At 38.3% G+C, this 22,126-nt stretch overlaps 1 protein-coding gene across 1 annotated transcript; it reads right to left on the minus strand.

The window, feature by feature from the left end:
* Nucleotides 1-1,180: 1,180 nt before the first annotated feature.
* LOC127092348 (F-box only protein 8) lies at nucleotides 1,181-2,574 on the minus strand. The gene has a single exon (XM_051031204.1). The coding sequence runs from the start codon at nucleotides 2,422-2,424 to the stop codon at nucleotides 1,243-1,245; it is 1,182 nt and encodes a 393-aa protein (XP_050887161.1). The 5' UTR covers nucleotides 2,425-2,574; the 3' UTR covers nucleotides 1,181-1,242.
* Between the last annotated feature and the right edge of the window lie 19,552 nt (nucleotides 2,575-22,126).

Below are 22,126 nucleotides of genomic sequence, written 5' to 3' on the forward strand. Positions count from 1 at the left end.
CTGCTGAACAATTACTCAGATTTAGCATCATCTGAACTGCTAATAGTTTCAAATTAAAATCTAACACACACCAAACCCACATAGCAGACCAGCTTTAGAGGACAGTTTGGTGCCAACATACTCACATTCTCTACCAACTTGTGCCCGAATAATGATTTTATTTTTTAAACAACTGAAAAACAGTACAGAAAACAGAACTCAAAATTCAAGCACAAGACGAATCCAAAAAAGAGCAGAAAATAAATGCACAGCCATTGCACTAGCATAGAAGACAAACCAAAGAATAAGCTAGTTCTGACCATACACACAGCAAACCAGCATGCACATAGACAACCAGAGACACTCCGGTCCTTAAAGAGAAGGAACCTCATCCCTGCTAAAGGTAAACAGCCAGGCAAAACCATGACCGCGACCCAATCAAAACCCAACCACAGAAAACCACTTTAGACATGCGATAAAATTGACAATGCAAGACTATTCCATAAAGTACCAGACTTTGACCATCAGAGATGCAAACTCCAACACATATGCACTCCCCTGCCACTATAGAGAAAAAAAATACTGCTGCAGAAAATCCTAACCCAGACAACGACCAAGACTCGACGAAACGCTGAAAAATATCCCACTTCTAATTGCCAAAAAAAGATCTCTAAATGACAAAGGAAAAAGACAGCTCCACCTAAACTGTTACCTAAATATTTTAACTTAGATTCTGCATCAATTTTAATACTAACAGACTAACTGTCAAGCCACAAGAGGTCAGAAATAACCAATTCTCTAAAGGTACAGATATTGGTGAAATCCTTTCACTTTAGCCATTTCCAAGCAAAGCACACATTCTATAGGAGGCGGAGAAATAAAGCAAGAGGACATGTATCTAGAGCAGAACCACTTAATAAGACAGGTGTCTCAAACACTTTCTTCATGGACCTAAAATACACTGATTCCCTATAATACAGATTTAGTTATTTCAATATTAACATAATAGTTCAAGAGAACTATATGTAGCTCATTATATTATCAGATTTTCTCAAGTATTAGTTATGTCAATGTAAAATTGGAGGTTCTCCAGTAAAGACATAAGATCATTCATACAGTTGAAATACAAATCAGATCAATTTGCAAATATATATCAAAAGTAAACTATAAAATAAACTTGATGAAGCAAAATTCATATTATCAACTAGTTTCTAAATTTTTCATATACTTTGAAAATAAGTATGACATGCTTTATTGATACGGTCATACATCTCTTAGTTCTCCGACCGGAAGAAAGACTTCCTTATAAAGGAGTGTCTTTTTACCTAGTCCATAGCTAATATCAATTTTTTCAATTCTCTGCGTCATTAAATCAAACTGAACTAGTTTGCAATCTTTTGACAAAAAGAATATATCACCTTTGTTCCCTGCTCCAATAGGATGGTAAATACAAGGTAATGGTCCAACAATGAACAGTTTAGTCCATGATTCTTTCCTACCGAGTTCAGCCAAAACCGATATGTGAAAAGTAGTTAGCTTATTTGCACAACTTGTTTCCCAGGTTGAGATAAAAGCAACGGACCCATTTAAAGCCACAAACCGTTTATCTATCAATAATAAGCCAAAATTATCATCCACACATGAGGGTAGGGGTGTTCTAAAGAACACATCATTTGTCAAGTCGAATGACACCAAACAATCTTCAGGTTCATCACACCAATGACAAACTCCATTTACGTGAACTCGGAGATCTGTATTAAAATAACCGTTGGACATATCTATATCAACTTTTTTCCAAGAATTACTTCTTAGACTGTATACTTCCCAGTTAGCGTGGTATGGCGGAATAAGATCTTCATCGTCGGTTACATGGAGACAATGTGCTACATGTCTAATCAGCTTATGATCATCTGTAACATGGTCATAACCAAATCCATGAATTGCACATGCAGCATTATGATAAAAAGGTGGCGGAAACTCGAGGGAACTAGGAGGAAGAGTCTTGAATTTGTTAGTATTAATGTTCCAAAATACAGTATTTGGGATTTCCCAATTTTGGGAGAAACAAAGAGTGCCATCAAGAACAGAACCCATAAACTGAAAACCTAGGTCATGCTGTTGAATTGGAGGTGGCCAATCTAATCTTACTTTATTCTCAAAACTCTTCCCACGATACAAAAACAAGGCATTGTGGAGTTCATAATATGGCTGAATTAACTCATGACTGATACATGAATGATCAGCATAGGTATAATTGTGATTAGATGCAAAATGGATGCGGTAGATATTCATAAAATAGGAGTCTTGGAACAAGAAAGACCATGATTTTCTTACGCATCTAAACCGAACCAAAGATTTTAGAGCAAGTTTTGAAAGAATGGAAACTGTAAGATCATCAGGTATATGATTACTGACCTTTACACAACTAGACTTTGTTTTCTCCATTTTCTACAACAGTGTTGATTGCATGCCAAACACAATCGAACAATTCTGAGAATGAAATATACGAAATTTGAGGGAAATTGGATCAATGGAAAGATATGACTATGAGTTGATCAAGGGTTGAAGAGTTAAAGAGGATAGTGATTGAATAGAGGTACTATTTTTACTCATGGTACAAAATACCTCCGATACATTTTTTATTATAATTTTTAAATATTTTTAAATATATTAAAAAATAAATGTATATTATATATTATTTAATGTATTTAAAAATTAACTTTTTTTTCTATAATTTAGTTGGTAGAGCGGAGGACTTTAGTTTCTATAAAAAAAAAAACTTTTTTATAATAAGGATAAATAAAGTAACAAATTAACAGAAAAAAAAACTTTTTTTTATAATAAAGATAAACAGGAATAACAATTTAAAAAAAAAAAGCTTTTCTTATAATAAGAATAAAAAAATTAACAAATTAACTTATTAATAATAATATTAAGGATGCATCTTATCAATGATGCAAAGACTTATGTAAATAATGTTGTCTTTTTTAGGATAATGAATATAATATTTTTAAGAGGATTGCTAATTTTAAATAATCTTGATTATTAAAATTTTTTTTTAATAAAATGATTCTAGCTCTAGAACGAAATATATATATATATATATATATATATATATATATATATATATATATATATATATATATATATATATATATCGTTATAGAATAGAATTAAGTGTAAGTTAGTGATGAAGAATCTTAAATCGGTGGTGCTGATCTCTGATACAATGGTACTAGAGTGGATCTACAAAATTAGCACTCCAACGTTCAGGTCAGTTTAAAATTAAAGATGAGCGTAGTGAAAAGTGGAGATCAGAAAGTGTATTTTGCATTTCACATGAGATGACTTTTATACATTGAGTCATTTGGAGTGGATTGACATTACTTCGAGTCTTTAACCGACGCAAAACAATTTTCCCAAGGCTTGTCAGGCGTTAAGGAGCCGGAGAAGTCTTTATTACTCGTGGTCGCCCTCTAAGGATGTCGTTCGCTTTGAACTAGAAGCGGAAACACTTAAAGTCATTCGAAAAAGTAATAAGGAACATAAGCATTAAATGTCTTCCCAATGGAACCTTATTTTGCAGGTGATATGTTTTTAACAAAGACATCAATTTTTAATGATGACAACCAATGTATTGTGATAAGTCAAGCATGAACGATTAAACAGATAAAGATGCAAACCTTATCATTAGGATTTGATGAACTTGACTATCCGATGATGGAAAACAAAGAATGCAGCTAAAGCGTCATCTCAAGCCACTCAAGCATGTGTCAACAAAAAGAGAAGTATTTGACAAAGTCTTGAAGTAATGTGGTAAACTCCTAAATTAGTAGTGAGTGAAATAATTGTAAAGTAAAAGGACATCATTGTAAATGTGCATATGGCTAAAAGCGCACACACACACAAAAATGTTTTCAAAATGTATTTATCAAATAAAATATTTTCAAAAATATCTTAAAGTTGTGTCAGATGAATTAGGAACTGTCAAAATTGAAAGAGAAAATATTTAGACTTATCTTATCGATTAGAGCATTTGTCTAATTGAGTAGATCAGTTCAAAAATGAGTCACAAGCGATTAGGACAATGACTTAATGATGTGCAATAGCTAGATATATTTTTCTTCCTGTAAGACCCTAATTTTGACCCTAAGATCCCTCATGGCATCATATCATTGCTTAATGCATTTGCCGTAAGGATCATAGCATGTGTGGCTCCTTAACCCTAGGGTTGGGTCTTGTGTGAGTGGTTTGAGACCACCAAGCATGCTTGTATTTTATATTATTGCTTTTCTTATTTGTTTAACTAACCAAAAGCACAAAAATATGTCACTAACTTCTTTTGTTTTGAAGCTCCAACAATCAAGAGATCCATTGCTCCTAGGAGGCTCCTATGCTCAATGAAGTGGCTAGATGAAGATGAAAGCAAGCATGATAATGGTCCACAAAGTTCCTAATCATCATATATGTCTCCCAAGTATCTCAATTTGCCAATTTGATCAAGATAAACCAAAGGGCTTGAGGTTTGTTTCCCAAGGAAACCCTAATTCAACTGTGCATTGACTGTGCCTTGCTCATGAAGCAACCTCAACCTATGATCAAATTAAATCAAGGGAAGTTCTTTAATTCATTATTTTATTCATATATTAGCTTATGTGAGTATCCTCAATCATTCATTCATCAAGATTTGAAGTTTGGCCTTGAGAAGTTGACTAGTCAAGTCATTTGACCAAACTGAGATCCACTGAGACCCAACTTTTAATGTGTTTGTAAAATGAAGATGACCCCTAGAGAAAACATGTTCTTAAGAACCATATGAACAACTTTCATGTTAATAAAAAATCCATTTGAAACTTGGAAGGTCATCATTCATTTCAAAACATTATAGGTCATTTTGATTGAAACCCTAATTTTGGGTCAACTTCCCAAGGACCTAACATCCTCATTTTTTATGATTTTGAGGTGAGACCAATTGCATTGGAAATATTAATATGTCTAATTCAAATGTTATGTTGGACAAAATTTCATAATCCTAAAAGAAACACATGTGATAATACAAAACATTATAGGTCACTTTGGACCAAAACCATTGAATGTGAAAAATGTCCAACTTCAAGTGCCCATAACTTTCTCATCAAAAATCCAAATGATGCAAAATGTAAGTCTAAATTGATCATCTTGAAAATATCTAAAACTTTTATGTTTAAGGTTCTTTCGTTTTAGGCTTTCATTATTAAAACAGAAGGGATTGAAGTTGATCATTTTGGCAAATTTTCCAAAGACATGTTTTGTACCTCAAACTTCAAGGTCAACTTTCACAAATTTCCAAACTCCAAATGGATTTTTGCCCAACATAGCTTTTGTTCCTTATGTCAAGACCTTTTCAACCATTACTCACATGCCTATGTTTGGATTTTCTATGTGTGACTTTCGAAGAGATGAACATTTATGCCCAAATATGCAATTCAATTTGAATCTTCATGCACAAGCTATTACAGTCCCAATTGCACGTCCATTTCAACTTGGTATGATATCAGCATGCCATTCCAATCAAGTTTGGGCCTCACGTGCGCCTGTACAGGCCCATGCATGGAGGACCCAAAGCTTCATGCACACAAGTTTTCCCTCAGTTGGCGTCAGCTCCAGCTATAAATACAATGCCTCCCTCATTCAAAATTCAACCTTAAGGCAACCTGAAACTCTTCTGAAGTGAAAACCCAGCCATACTTAAAGGAATTGTGATTTTCATTTTCTCAATTAAATCTTGAATTTCAATAAAACCAGTTGATCTTCAAGACTTATTCCTTAGCCTTGCATTCATATCACATCTCAAGATCAAATTGGAAGCAAAAGTTGGAAGGAATCGTGCTGATCAAAGCTTCTCTTCAAAGGTATATGATCCAACTGTTTTGACCTAAATCTCATCATACAATGTGAATTGCTTGTGTTCAAATGGTTTTCTGAAGTCCTCGAGCAAGAGGCAGACCAGTGGTGGTCTTGATTTCATGTTTTGAAACATTTCAGTTTGCATACCTGGATTTTCAAGCTCAGATTTCTCATTCCATAGAAACTTTGAGTACAATCCAAGGTTACAGGGGTGATGTACATCACCCCAGCTTCATTTTGGTACCACGTTTGTGCATTTTGGTTGAGGTTCAAAAACCTGCAACTGGTGGCTGGAGTTGGTTGGTCCACCGGAGAAGATGGTGGTTTCCACCACCATCCCCACGTGGAACCACCTGAGCCTTTGGATCTCACTCATATGATCTAATCATGGCCTTTGGTTCACATGACTTTTTTTAATTCAAATTGCTTCGCACTTGACTCATGACCATGGTGGGAGCGCGCTTCTAGACCGCTTGATGTGTCCACGTCAATTAATGAATTCAATCAAGCGCTCCTTGTTTTTTCATATTTTCTATTTTCTGTTTTATTTTCTTTTAATTTCTTTTTATTTCAAAAATTCATAACTATTTTATTTGGAGTCAAAAAAATATGAGACCAATTGCAAAAAAATTCTTGAAAAATCTAGTTTCATAATATGATTTTTAATTATTTTTGTGACTTCATTTAATATTTTTTGTGAATTATTTTGTTCTTGATAGTTTTTTAATTCATTTTAAATACTTTTTGATATCCAAAAATTCCAATAATATTTTCTTAACACATATGGATCATGATAAGTCTATGAAAAATATTCTCATCAATTTCTTAATTGACTTGAGATTTATTTGAGATTTTAATTCATTTGTGTTATATTTTATTGTTTTTAATTGATTTTAAAATAGTTTCTGTTTTCAAAAAATGTTGAGAAAATTTGTCAAACCTTGTTTGACCATGTTAGACCTATGACGAGTCAATTATACTTATCCAAGTTGATTTGAATTGAATTTGAGGTTTGACCATACTTTGTTCATTTTATTTTATGTTTCATTTTAATTTCAAAATTACCAAAAAATATGTTTGACCTTGTTGACTTCTAATCTTGATTTCTCTTCTGTTTTACATTGGTTGATGTTGATTTTGATTCATATTTGACCATTGTGTTTTGATTATGTCATTTGATTTCTCCTTTCATCCATTTCATTTATTTTTCATCTTCTTCTTTTTATTTTGGCCAATGAGTTAATGATTTGTGGTTAGTCTTGACACATGAGAGGCTTAACCTTCTTTGATCCAAATCAAACTCAACTTGATCAAAGATCAAATGAGTTGCTTTGTGTCTAAGATAGGTTGCTTCTTGGTCAAGCAAAAAAACCTAAAATCCATACAAGGTCTTTCATCTTTTCTTTTGGCATGGCAAGTTGTAGGAGCTTGGCTTACTAGTCATGATCTCTAACTTGTGTTTATTTGCCTATAGTTTTATTGACCGGCCTCAGATAGGTGTGACTACTACATTAGTCCACTTACGATTGCTTAACATAGCGCTAAATTGTCTTATGAGACACTAATATAACCATTAACTACTAACTTTAATTTGAGCATTTAATTTCTTGTAATTTACTTTAATGCACTTTACTTTCTTGCTCATTTATTCATATTGCTTTTTCCCTTTGCTCACTTGAGCTCATATTTTATGTTTATGTCATTTTCCTTTTGCTCATTTGAGCTCATTATTGTGTAAATATATTGTTGCTTTGTGTTTGTTTTGTCTTTGTTTGTGTGAATCCAATGCAAAAAGGAGAAATGACTTAGAATTAGGACCTTACCTATGCTTAAAGGAGTTCAAGAGCAACTAAGCCTCATGCCTTTAGAATGCTAAAATTGATTGAAGAGCAACTAGTCCTCATGCTTTTAGAATGCTTAATCTTGAAGTTGACTTGAAAGGACCCCTAATCTAAACTCACTCTTTGTCCTTCCCTCTTATTGTGTTGTGAACTTTTTGATTGTTTGTTCTTGTGTGATAGGGATTCCATCTTGAGATATTAAGAAGGACCATTGTCATGAATAGCCAAGTTAAGAAAGACAAGCCAAATGGAGATCCTAGGAGCTTGAATACAATATTTGTTTTGATTGCTCGTTGCTTGCTAAGTCCAAAGGAAAGGAGCATCTTGAATCATCTTTATGATCTCAAGAAAGGAACTCCAAGGGTTTTATCTCTTCTCTCATCTTTGCATGTTTAGGACTAGCCCTTCTCTTCTTCTCCCCACTCTAACCCAAGCCAAACTCATTTTGTGCAAACATTGACATTGTTTTCAAAACTAGAAACTTAGGCCATATGTCTTTGATTTTTCAAACTATTTTCATTAATACTCATTGTAAATAAACATTAATTCAACTTTGACCTCATTTTGTAAATAATCTTAACTTGTAAATACAACTCACTTCAAGTTGTTTTTGTGGTTCCAATGGCCACCTTGGTTAAAACCTTTTTCATAAACATTAGTCATAGGTTTGAGTTATCATAGTGGTTGATGTAAACCTCACCTTATCCTTAGTGATTGGACTATAAGTCTTCCATACTTATTATAGGGTGGATCCCTCACTAGTATGTTGAAGCTCTCCTCACAGGGTGGATTATTGGTTTAGGTTGAGTTTTCTCCCTTTGATAACAAAAGACCTTAAGGCTTTTGATCAAATCAATTCACCAATCTTTTGAGATTTTTTACCCCGAACTACGAGGTTTTGATCCTACCTTTGTGATGGTAAGTAGGCAATGGGTTTATCCATTCAAACAACAAAATTGTAAATAATATGTATATTCTTTTTCTCATCCCCTCAATCTTGTTTGCACAAATGTTTTCACAAATACCAACCTACAATACATACTTTGCAAAAAGGGCTCCCTTAGAGTACTAAGGATGTTTTGGGTGCTTAAAACCTTCCCATTTCATAACCAACCCCCTTACCCAGATCTCTGACATTTTTATTAGTTTTTGATTTGATAAAACTTCTTACTTGGTTTTTGTTCGCTTTCTAACCTTTCCTTTGGATAAATAGAAGTGCGGCGGCGACTCGAATTGTATGCTTACTTTTGATTTAGTCAATAAATCTAAAGGTAACGAATACCCCGCTACAGAAAAGTGGCGACTCTGCTGGGGATTCTGTTGCTTCCTAGTGGGTTTAGCCTACTTTTTGCCTTTATGTGTTATATGTTTATATTTATTTGTGACATATTTTTGTGCAAATTTGGGATGACTGTATTGTTTGTAATGTATGAATTGCCTGATATATCAATTGCTTGTGTGCTTGATGATCTCTTGTGAGATGAGTTCTATACCCGAGCTTGAGTGCACTTATGATAGGAGAATGGCATATTCTTGTTGACTTGTGTGGAGTTACTCCTTAGCAGGTTGACTTGCAAGCCCATTCACTTGGTGGAGGTCTTGTTGGGATCAATAATGTCACACGAGTAGTCGTGGTTAGGCATTACTCTTTCCAATATAAACCTTTGAAGCCAAGGACCTTAGATTACCTAGCCCATCTTGGCCTATTTTAGGAGGTAGTGCGAAGGTCGTTCAAATGTAATATTTGATACGATTGTTACGCGATACTACACTCATAAGAGTCTCTCTTGAGAATATTGTTGGAATACGAGTAGTCGTTTTATCCGATAATATCTGAAAGATGAGATGATGACTATGGGAACCTCTTTTAGAACATGAATGTCAGGTTTAACCATAGTACACTCCCTTTGGGTGGTTCTTAACCGAGACTCCATGCTCGTGACTCACAACAAACCCTTGATTCGCGATTGATCTATTCTCGTATATCCTCAATATCAATGGAACTTGGGTGTTGATAAGGTGTAAACCATAATCCACCAAAATGGATGATTGATATTGAGGATGACTTGATCCATCCTGTGACCTTTGTGTGGTGTGACTTGCTTGATCCTTGAGTGTGATTGTTTCATCCATGCATTCATGCATTCATTTTCATCCATATCATCAACAATGAGAAAAAGTTTAAGGAACTTAAGAGGTCTATATGCAAATTTTCAGATATGGATAAGCAAAGAAGGAATACGAAGAAGTACAGTTTCAGACAACCCGACTTGAAAGAGTTAAGGAGTTTGACATCTTATGTATTAGATCCCTTGGAGTTCAAAGCTCTCCATGGGAAGCTTCTGTCTATTCTTGCTACTCAGGTGGATGAAGGTCTGATGAGTGTGTTAGTGCAGTTCTATGATCCTCTATACCGTTGCTTCACTTTTCCGGATTTCCAGCTTTTGCCTACACTTGAGGAGTATGCCTATCTTATGGGTATACCTATTCTGGATCAGTTGTCGTTCAGTGGCTTGGAGAGGGTTCCTTCTTCCCAAGAGATTGCTGATCTTCTTCACATAGAAGTATCTGATATTGGTGCTCATATGACTACCAAAGGTGGAATTCAAGGTCTCCCATCTGATTTTCTTATTGCCCAAGCTACTTTGTTTGGGAAGGCCATGAGCGAGGACGCCTTTGAGGCCATATTTGTACTTCTCATCTATGGGCTAGTGTTATTCCCCAACATCGACAACTTTGTGGATATGAACGCTATTAGGATTTTCTCTACTCTTAATCCCGTTCCGACTCTGTTGGGTGACACTTATTTCTCTTTGCATATGAGGAATTCGAAGGGTGGTGGTACCATTGTGTGCTGTTTGCCTCTGTTGTACAAGTGGTTTATTTTGCACTTGCCTTAGACGCTTGCCTTCAAAAAGAACAAGGGATGTCTACGGTGGTCTAGGAGACTTATGTCTCTCACTAATGATGATATCTCTTGGTATAACCGCGTGTATGATGGTGTCCAGATTATTGATTCTTGTGGTGAATTCTCCAATGTGCCTCTTCTTGGTACATGTGGTGGAATCAACTACAATCCTATTTTGGCTCGCCGTCAGCTTAGGTTCCCCTTAAAGGATAAACCTAACAATATTCTGTTGGAAGGTGTGTTCTTTAAAGAGGGTAAAGATCCCCAGAACTTGAAGGGCAGAATGGTCCGTGCTTGGCGCAAGATTCATAGGAAGGGAAGGAAAGAGCTTGGTCCGAAGAGTTGTATTGCTTTGGAACCCTACACCTCTTGGGTGAAGAGGAGAGCGTTTGAGTACCGCATGCCATATGACTATCCGAGACCTACCCATATGGTTATGGTTGGGCCTTCAACCCTCCCTAACCAAGGAGTAAAGGAGTTAAGAGATGAAGACCGTTCGCGTGCTTGGGTTCGTGAGCGAGAGGAACTACTTCAGTAACTCAGAGATAAGGATGTCGTGATAGAATTTTTGGAGCATCAGGTTATTGATGAGCCTGATGATGTGGTTACTTCTCTTCTTCCTCAGTCATCCAAGTTTTGGAAGAGGAAGTATGATCGACTCGCCAAGGAGAAGGCTGATATGGAAGCAGCTTATGAGAGAGAGGTGAAGAGGCTTCGAGCAGCTTATCTTCCGATCTCGAGAGCTTTGGATGATTGTTTCTAGGGTTCCATAGGATGTTTATTCTCCTTTCCTCTTGTATTGTATTTGGTTACCAAAACTGTACTACTTCTTTGGTGTAAAATTTTTTCCAAATATTATTGCTATGAGTATTCCATATATATGTCTTAAAAGATTAATATTTCCAAATATTTCCAAATAGATCTCTATAAAGTTCCTCAAATAAAATTATATGCAAAAACATTGCATGCATCATATGCATAAGCAGGTTTTGTTCAACTCTGATAAGTGGTCTAACTCTTTGCTCTTCATTTATTTTGAAGACAAGCTGACGCACCAGTATAACACTAGAGCGAATCTTTCCAGACTGACGGAGCATCTAGAGCAAGAGAACCGTGAACTGAAAGAGGAAGTAGCTAGGTTGACTGCCATGATGGAGTCAGTGCTGGCTGCTTAGAGTCAATCGTCTTCAACTCGTGCAACTCCTCCCGCGAGGACGGTTATTTCCGAGGTAGCTTCCTCAACTATGCCTGCCGCCACCGCTCATTTTACGCCGACTATGCCAGCCGGGTTCCCGTGGGGGATGCCCGCTAATTTTGTGCCCGAGGGTTTTTCTCCAACTCTCGCTTCTCTGCCGGCATCTAGCCCGGTCCTTTCTGTGTCACCTCCCGATGTGCACACTTTACCCAGAGTAGAAGACACCATCTATCATTCTGAGCCATCTGAGGGCCCAGATGTTTATGAGAAGATGGACGCGATGAACGACCAATTCCTTGAGTTGCGCAAGGAACTGAAGACTCTGAGGGGTAAAGACCTCTTCGGTAATAGTGCGGCTGAGTTGTGCCTTGTGCCCAACGTCAAAATCCCTGTAAAGTTCAAAGTACCTGACTTTGAAAAATATAAGGGAAACACATGCCCTCTCAGCCATCTTGTGATGTATGCTCGCAAGATGTCAACACAAACCGAGAATGATCAAATTCTAATCCACTACTTCCAAGACATCTTGTCCGGTGCTGCACTCAGGTGGTACATGGGTCTGGATAGTGTGAACATCCGCTCCTTCAACGATCTTGTCGAGGCCTTCGTCAAGCAATATAAGTATAATGTGGATATGACTCCTAATAGGGACCAACTGAGGGCGATGTCCCAGAAAGAGAAGGAGACTTTCAAAGAGTATGCCCAGAGATGGCGTGAGTTATCCGCTCAGATTGTGCCACCCCTCGAGGAGAAAGAAATGACCAAGATCTTTTTGAAGACCTTGAGTTCTTTCTATTATGAGAGAATGATCGCTAGTGCTCCCTCAGACTTCACCGAAATGGTGAATATAGGAATGAGGCTAGAGGAAGGAGTCCGTGAAGGACGTCTGTCTAGAGATGAAGGCTCTTATGCAAAGCGATATGGGAGCTTTGCAAAGAAGAAGGAGGGAGAGGCACATGATGTGTCTTCCCATATTAAACGAAGACCCTCTATGAAGAGGAAGATTGCTCCCCCTGCCATTAACCAACACCAGGTGGCTCATATAGCACCTGCCTTCAGGGAAGTTCATCATCAACAACAACAACAACATCAACAATATCAACAACAACATCGTCCACAACAGCAGGCCTACCAGCCTCAAAACAACAATAACACCAGCACCAACTACGAGAGGAAGAGGGTCACTTTTGATCCAATTCCAATGTCATATGCTGAACTCTATCCATCTTTGATCGATAGAAAGCTAATTACTCCACGAGACCCACCCGCTGTACCAACCAACCCTCAGTGGTGGTACAAGTCTGAGCTACATTGTGCATATCATTCAGGTGCTCTCGGACATGATGTGGAGAATTTCTATCCCCTGAAGACCAAGGTGCAAGACCTTGTGAGAAGTGGGGTTTTGTTTTTCGAGGACGTAGGTCCTAATGTCAGGAAGAACCCATTGCCCGAGCATGGGAAAGCTGCTGTGAGTATGGTCCAGGGTTGCCCTGGCAAATACAAAGTCATGTATGTCAATGATATCAGACAATCTTTGGTCGAGATGCACAGACTATTATGTGGATACAGTCATTATGAGCATGACTATGACAGGTGTCAAGTGTTCATTGTCAACGAGAGAGGATGCCGACAAGTAAGGAAGGACATCCAAGAGATGTTGGATCAGAGTATGATTGAGATACTTCAGAATCACAATGAGGATGAAATTGATGTTATTTATCCTGTGTTCAGAATACCAGAGCCTGTTGTTGTCAAATATGATGGCAGCAAGAAGAAGGTTTCTCCATCTCTCGTAATCAAGCCAGCGGGTCCGGTCCTGTACTCTTCAGATAAAGCTGTTCCTTACAGGTACAATGCAGTAACGCTCGGATATGGGAAGGAGGTGTCATTGCCCTCTACCTCTGTTGTGAGTATTTCCGATGTTAGTGGTGTGACCCGTAGTGGTCGTATTTTCTCGACGCAGCCGAAACCCCACGAAGATGTCGTAAAAAGAACTACTATGGTTAATCCTGCTGGTCCTGTGAGGACTTCTTCTTCGAATGCGGCACTTACTGTGAAGGGCGTTGACCCTGTTGTTGATAAAATTGTTAAAGCTCCTGTCATGGTTGGCCAGCATGGCATTCTGAAAGAGGACTGTGATGAGATGCTGAGGCTCATCAAGAGGAGCGAATACAACGTTGATGATCAACTGCTACAAACTCCATCAAAGATATCTGTCCTATCTTTGCTGATGAATTCTGAGCCACATCGTGAAGCTTTGCAGAGGGTGTTGGACGTGGCACACGTGGATCACGATGTCACAATTAAACAGTTTGATAGCATTGTTGCAAACATAACTGCTTATAACAATTTGAGCTTTTGCGATGCTGATCTTCCCGAGGAGGGAAAAGACCACAATTTGGATCTACACATTTCTATGAATTGCAAGGATGATGCCTTGTCCAATGTGTTGGTGGACACAGGATCATCGCTTAATGTGTTGCCAAAATCCACTCTGGCCAAACTTTCTTACCAGGGGCCTCCCATGAGGCAGAGTGGAGTGGTAGTGAAAGCTTTTGATGGATCGAGGAAAACTGTGATTGGGGAAGTTGAGCTCCCAATCAAGATTGGACCTAGTGATTTACAGATCACTTTCCAGGTCATGGATATCCATCCATCATATAGCTGCTTGCTTGGCAGACCATGGATTCACGAGGCAGGCGCCGTGACATCCACCCTACACCAGAAGTTAAAGTTCGTGAAGAACAAGAAGTTGGTGGTGATAGGAGGAGAGAAGGCTCTCTTGGTTAGCCATTTATCTTCCTTTTCCTATATAGATGTTGAGGATGAGGTTGGGACTTCGTTCCAATCCTTATCTATTGCTAAGCCTTCAAGGAAATGACATTCTTCATTTGCTTCCTACAATGATGCGAAGTTGCCCATTGAACATGGTGCAACTACTGGTTTAGGACAAATGATCAAGTTGGAAGATAACAAATCCTGAGCTAGCATATGGTACTCTTTAGGCATTTCCAATGAGCACGGGCTGTTCCAGAGTGGTGGTTTTATCCACACGGTTGAAGACCAAGAAGCTGCTGCCATTGTTGAAGATGATGATGAGTAAGATCTGGGCAACTTCGTCATACCTGGAGGAGTCTGCAACAATTGGGTCGCTATTGATGTTCCAACAGTCATCCACAAGTCCACGTAATGTGTTCATTTTGTTTTAAAACCTTTCTCCCATGCCAAAAGGAGAAGTGATGACATTGTTGGCACATTTTGATTAATACAATGATATTCATTCAATAATTACATGTTAAATGTTTGTTTTTCAAATTATTCTCCCTTTTTGCTTTTTGTATGAAATTGGTGATCACCATAAAACCCTAAAAAAATCAATCTTTTTTCATCTGCATAATGATTTGCCTTGTTTGAATTCTGAAATCTCTTTTATACTCAAAATCATTATGCAGGTTGATCAAACCCATTGAACATAATGATCCAACACCATCTCCCAACTTTGAGTTCCCTGTATTTGAGGCCGAAGAAGATGATGTTGAAGAGATTCCTGATGAGATCACTCGTCTGCTTGAGCACGAAGAGAAGATCATTCAGCCGCATCTTGAGAATCTGGAAACAATCAACTTGGGGTCTGAAGACTGCGTTCGTGAAGTGAAGATTGGGGCACTCCTGGAAGAATCTGTGAAGAAGGGGTTGATTGAGTTGCTACGAGAATATGTCGACGTCTTTGTCTGGTCATATGAAGACATGCCTGGTCTAGATATTGATATTGTGCAACATTTCCTGCCTTTGAAGCCTGAGTGTGTGTCGGTGAAGCAGAAGCTCAGAAGAACTCATCCCGATATGGCAGTGAAGATTAAAGAAGAAGTTCAGAAGAAAATTGATGCGGGGTTTCTGGTGACTTCTACATATCCTCAATGGGTGGCCAATATTGTGCTTGTGCCTAAGAAAGATGGAAAAGTTCGAATGTGTATGGACTATCGAGACTTGAATAAAGCTAGTCCGAAAGATGACTTTCCTCTACCACATATTGATATGTTGGTAGACAATACGGCTAAATTCAATGTCTTCTCATTCATGGATGGATTTTCCGGTTATAACAAGATTAAAATGGCACCCGAGGATATGGAGAAGACAACATTCATCACACCTTAGGGAACATTCTGTTATTGAGTGATGCCCTTCGGTTTGAAGAACGCCGGAGCCACGTATCAACGCGCTATGACTACCTTGTTTCATGATATGATGCACAAGGAGATCGAGGTATATGTTGATGATATGATTGCAAAGTCGAGAACGGAAGTTGAACATGTAGAGCACTTGTTGAAGCTTTTCCAGCATTTGAGGAAGTATAAACTTCGCCTGAATCCGAACAAGTGTACATTTGGAGTCCGTTCCGGTAAGTTATTGGGCTTTATTGTCAGTGAAAGAGGTATTGAAGTTGATCCTGCCAAGGTCAAAGCAATACAAGAGATGCCTGCGCCCAAAATTGAGAAGCAAGTATGAGGTTTTCTTGGCTGCTTGAATTATATTTCCAGATTTATATCCCACATGACTGCCACATGTGCTCCTATATTCAAGCTCCTCCAAAAAGATCAACGTCATGATTGGACCGAGGATTTCCAGAAGGCCTTTGACAGTATCAAAGAGTATTTGTCTGAGCCTCCGATTCTGTCTCCGCCTGTTGAAGGGAGACCATTGATTATGTACTTGATTGTGCTTGATGACTCTATGGGTTGTGTATTGGGTCAGCAAGATGAATCAGGGAAGAAAGAGTATGCTATATACTACTTGAGTAAGAAGTTCACTGATTGTGAGTCTCAGTACTCAACTCTTGAGAAGACATGTTGTGCTTTAGCTTGGGCTACTAAGCGTTTACGCCAGTATATGTTAAATCATACAACTTGGTTGATATCCAAAATGGATCCAATCAAGTATATCTTTGAGAAGCCTGCTTTAACTGGGAGGATTTCCCGTTGACAGATGTTGTTATCTGAGTATGACATTGAGTATCGAGCTCAAAAAGCTATTAAAGGTAGTATCTTGGCTGACCACTTGGCACATCAACCAATTGAGGATTATCAGTCTGTTCAGTATGACTTCCCAGATGAGGAGATTCTGTATTTGAAAATGAAAGATTGCGATGAGCCTACACTCGATGAAGGGCCAGAGCCTGGTTCCCGATGGGGTATGGTATTCGATGACGCTGTTAATCAATATGGAAATGGTATTAGGGCAGTAATTATTACTCCTCAGGGCACACATTTTCCTTTCACAGCAAGGCTAACTTTCAAATGCACGAATAATATGGCGGAGTATGAGGCATGTATTATGGGATTGGAAGAGTGTATTGATCTTAGGATTAAACATCTTGATGTTTATGGTGATTCGACCCTTGTTGTTAATCAAATTAAGGGTGAATGGGAGACGAATCAGCTTGGCCTCATCCCATACAGAGATTATGCGAGGAGGATTTCAACTTTCTTTAATGAGGTTGACTTCCATCATATTCCTCGAGATGAGAATCGGATGGCAGATGCTCTTGCTACACTTGCTTCGATGATTGTGGTGAAATATTGGAATGAAGTCCCCACCAATATTATCGTGATGCGCTTGGATAGACTAGCTCATGTATTTGGAGTTGAAGAAGTAAAAGATGATAAGCCATGGTATTATGATATCAAATGTTTTCTTCAAAGTCAGATTTACCCGCCTGGGGCATCTGTTAAAGATAAGAAGACTTTGAGGAGATTATCTGGCAGTTTCTACCTCAATGGTGATGTGCTTTATAAGAGGAATTTTGACATGGTTCTACTCAGATGTGTGGATAGACACGAAGCAGACCTGTTGATGACTGAAGTCTATGAGGGTTCATTTGGTACTCATTCCAATGGACATGCTATGGCGAAGAAGATGTTGAGAGCAGGATACTATTGGCTGACAATGGAGTCTGACTGCTGCACGTATGTGAAGAAATGCCACAGGTGTCAAATTTACGCGGATAAGATTCATATTCCCCCGACACTTCTGAATGTTATTTCATCACCATGGCCTTTCTCCATGTGGGGAATTGACATGATTGACATGATTGAGCCAAAGGCATCTAACGATCACCGTTTTATTCTCGTAGCAATTGATTACTTCACCAACTGGGTTGAAGCGACATCATATGCGAATGTGACCAGGCAGGTGGTTGTAAAGTTTATCAAGAATCAACTCATATGCCGTTATGGTGTGCCAGATAAGATTATTATTGATAATGGATCTAACTTGAACAACAAGATGATGAAAGAGCTGCGTAGCGAGTTCAAGATTGCGCATCATAATTCTTCTCCTTATAGACCCAAGATGAATGGGGCTGTTGAAGCCGCTAACAAGAACATCAAGAAGATTATTCAGAAGATGGTTGTTACGTACAAAGATTGGCATGAGATGTTACCATTTGCTTTGCATGGCTATCGTACATCTGTCTGCACTTCAATAGGGGCAACCCCTTTCTCTCTTGTATATGGCATGGAGGTTGTGCTCCCCGTGGAGGTTGAGATCCCATCAATGAGAGTCTTGATGGAAGCCAAGTTAACTGAGGCTGAATGGGTTCAGAGTCGTTATGACCAGTTGAATTTGATTAAAGAGAGGAGATTAACCGCCATGTGCCATGGTTAGTTATATCAGCAAAGGATGAAGAAAGCCTTTGATAAGAAGGTCAAGACTCGTGTGTTCCGAGAAGGTGACCTCGTTCTCAAGAAAGTTTTGTCTTTCGCGCCTAATTCCAAGGGCAAGTGGACTCCAAATTATGAAGGTCCATATGCTGTTAAGAGAGCTTGTTCAGACGGTGCTTTGATACTTACAACTATGGATGGGGAGGATTTCACTCGTCTTGTGAATTCAGATGCAGTCAAGAAATACTTCGCCTAAAAATAAAAACAGAATAGCTCGCTAAGTTGAAAACCCGAAAGGGCGACTTAGGCAAAAATGAGCGTCTCGGTGGATTGAAAACCCGAAAGGACGGTCCAGGCAAAAGTTAGAGACGTAAAATATATATATATATATATATATATATATATATATATATATATCCCGCTAGATTGAGTACCTCAGCTTGGAGCAATCTTGGCAAAAATTAGGGATTTTGCAAGTATTTGCATCCTGACAAGACTTCGTTCTACAAGCTGTCTTCTGTCAAAAATTCTCGCTCAGTCATCGTCAACTGAAGCTTCAAATACAGTGGACTCAGAGTTGGTGGAGAAATGGTCATTATGTTCAATGTAGCCTTTTTCCAATATATATCACCAATTTCAAATTTGTAAAGATCCATGGAGTCTCGCCATTTGCGGACCACCATTCTATCAAATAAATTTGAGCCTTTATCCAATTCTTTGCACTCTTATTTGTTTCTGCTTAACAAATGTTTGCATGTTTTAATTGATAAATATCATTGTTTTACACAAATAAAGTTTTTATATAAAACTGTTTTTAACAAAGTGAACATTCACAAAGACTAAAAAAGATAGTTGGAATGTCTTCAGTGCTCTCCCAAGGATAGTACGATTTCCAAAAGGTAAGACATTTGGTCATATTTCTGGCATGTTTGTTCCCTCTTTATCATTTTTCAGGTTGTCTCCTCAGCGAGCGCAGAGAAGAATGATACATCCTCAACTCCCCAGTGAGTCTGAGTCTAGCATTTGTGTTTTATCAAATATATGGTTGTCATCCCTTGTGTGGACTGACCTAAAATCCCTTATAGATTGATAAAAGTTGACATGCTATCTATTCACGAGGAAGTTGGTCTTCCCCCAGCATAATTGGAAATATCCAGCAGAGTGAGCAGGAATTCCCAGCTTGAGTAGAAGTCCTCAGCAGAAGTAAGCATGTGTTCCCTGCAAAGCTATCTTTCAGATATATCCTCAGCAGTAGTTGCTTATAGCAGTTGGTGAAGGGTTTGTTCCTCTTTTCATCCCCAGCATAGCACGTGTTGATGAAGGATTCACTTCCGATTCCCTCAGCCAGGACAGTTCCTCTGGAGGTACTTGTAAGTATCCCTAACAGGTTGGCTTACAGTTTCTCCCCAGCAAGGTTTTCCTACAACTCACCCTAGTTAGGTTGCTTGCAGTAGCTCATCCCCAATATGGTCGCCTACAGTCTATCCGTAGCGGAGTTGCCTGATCAGAGCCTGATAATTTGTTTTCCCCTCCTTATTGGAAAGTTTCCTATAAGTTGAGCTGGTGGTGAAGATGTTGTGGCCTTCCCCAGCGGAACATTGGTTCTCTCTCCCCTTAGCAGAGATGTCTCTCCAGCATATAAGAGGAAGTGTTTTTGATTGTTGAAACTTCTGTTTGGCGGTTGTTCCCCACAAAGTTTCACATTATTCCTTGATAAGTTCCCCAGTAGAGTTTCTTCTACGATGGATCTTATCCGTGTTGATCTCCCTCGTAGAGTTTTGAAATTCTGGTGTAGTCAGTATTCAGATGTTCTACTCCAAGTCATGACATCTGATCCAACATTGTAACTAATACATCAAGACAGTTAACACATTAAAACCCTGTACTAAGGCACGCTTTCATAGATGTCACAACATCTCCTTCTATGTCACCCTAGAATGAAGGAACACCTAGTTCTGTGCATCAGGTATACAAACTCAGCAGAGATCACTCATAGCACTCACTTCTGTTGTTTTCCTACACAGTTATCAGCACGATGTCTTAATATTGATTTGGACATCATCTGTTACATTATTCCAGTGTGCTTGCCTTTTACTTGTATTTCCTAAAATAAAGGTTGAACACATTAATTTAATTTCCACTTATTAGATTGCTAACAAATAGGCTATTTGTTAGGTTCATTAATTGTAGGGTAGTAGTTGGTTTCCTAGATTTTAGCTCAGCTGTTGGATTCCTAAAGAATAGCCTGAGAAAAATACTGAAACAGAAAAAACTAATCATCCTACACTTTAGCACATGCTGTCAGGAATGAATGTCACAACATTCAGTTTGACAGACAGAACATATACATCATGCTGATTCTGGTATGTTCCTGAAAACAGACTGTGCTAAATTTGTTGTACTGTTAACGACCAACCAGTCTCTAATTCAGTATCAGCCTACATGAACAACTGTCTAGACATCCAGTTTGACTGTTTCACAATGATCCTTTGGCCAGGTCTATTTTCCACTTGAAAACCAGACTTAAATATATACTGAACTGAAGCAGAAAAACCAACCTGCCTATTATTTAGTATATGCTGTCAATGATGAATGTCAAGACATTCTGATGGACATTCAACCAGAAGGCTATGTATCAGGTCTGTTATTATCTTGATAGGCAGACTGAAATACAAGCTTAGTTATGGCATACAGGATTATAACATACAGAAGGAAAACTAACACAGAAAATTGTTAAACCCGGTTCGGTGCAGCATCAACTACTATGGGGGCATACCAAGCCAGGAAGAAGATCCACTATCAGCAGTATTAATTCAGAGTTAAACTCCCCCGTTTACAACTCTTCACTTAATCCCTACCCAATGCAATCTATACCTAGGAACTCCTAGATAGAAACCTCCAGTTTCCATTCCTATCACTACAAATACAATGTAATGTTAAAATAACTTGAACTTGATTCACAACTTCGATCAAGACCATAACAACTCTTGCCTACAGGCTTTGAGTTACAAATACTCTCAGCTTTGACCATTGAGAAACACATGGTAACCTTCCCACAGATTGGGAGGTTTACCTCACACACCCCCCTAAGTTTTCATTCTATGAGGCTTACAAAAACTAGGTTACAATATGCTATTTATAACCTAATCACCCAACTGGATTTGGGCCTTCAGAAATCGCAACAAACTTGTTCTTTGTTGTTACAAATACAGCAGAAAATTTCTGCTACAAACAAGGTCTTCAATCCTAAAATCTCTCCATATATATCTCCATATTTGGAGCCTATATATATTCTGATTGAGTCTTTAAGACCTCCACATGGGAGTTAAGATATTCACCAAATATCCTTACTAATCCCAGAATATATACTGAATTAATTAATTCAGTTTTCTACACATGTGCGATGTCACAGGCATGATGTCGTGACATCGTACATGACATGTTGGTCCAGATGTTGAACTTTTTCAACCCAACATATTAAAACAACAGAGATGATTACATTATTTGTTTTACAAAATTAATGCCAATCCCAAGGTATTAAGAATCTCCCCCTTTGGCAAATTTTAGCTAAAACAAATAAGCCTCTGTCATTATCTCCACCACCACAAACACCAAAGTTGGTGTACATGAGGAAGTAGAGGTACATGGCGCAGCTGCA

This window comes from Lathyrus oleraceus, chromosome 6 (assembly GCF_024323335.1).
Source record: "Lathyrus oleraceus cultivar Zhongwan6 chromosome 6, CAAS_Psat_ZW6_1.0, whole genome shotgun sequence".
Classification (NCBI taxonomy): Eukaryota; Viridiplantae; Streptophyta; class Magnoliopsida; order Fabales; family Fabaceae; genus Lathyrus; species Lathyrus oleraceus.

What these genes read in the sequence shown, in the direction of transcription:
- LOC127092348 (XM_051031204.1), bottom strand. Translation starts at nt 2,424, where the DNA reads ATGGAGAAAACAAAGTCTAGTTGTGTAAAGGTCAGTAATCATATACCT.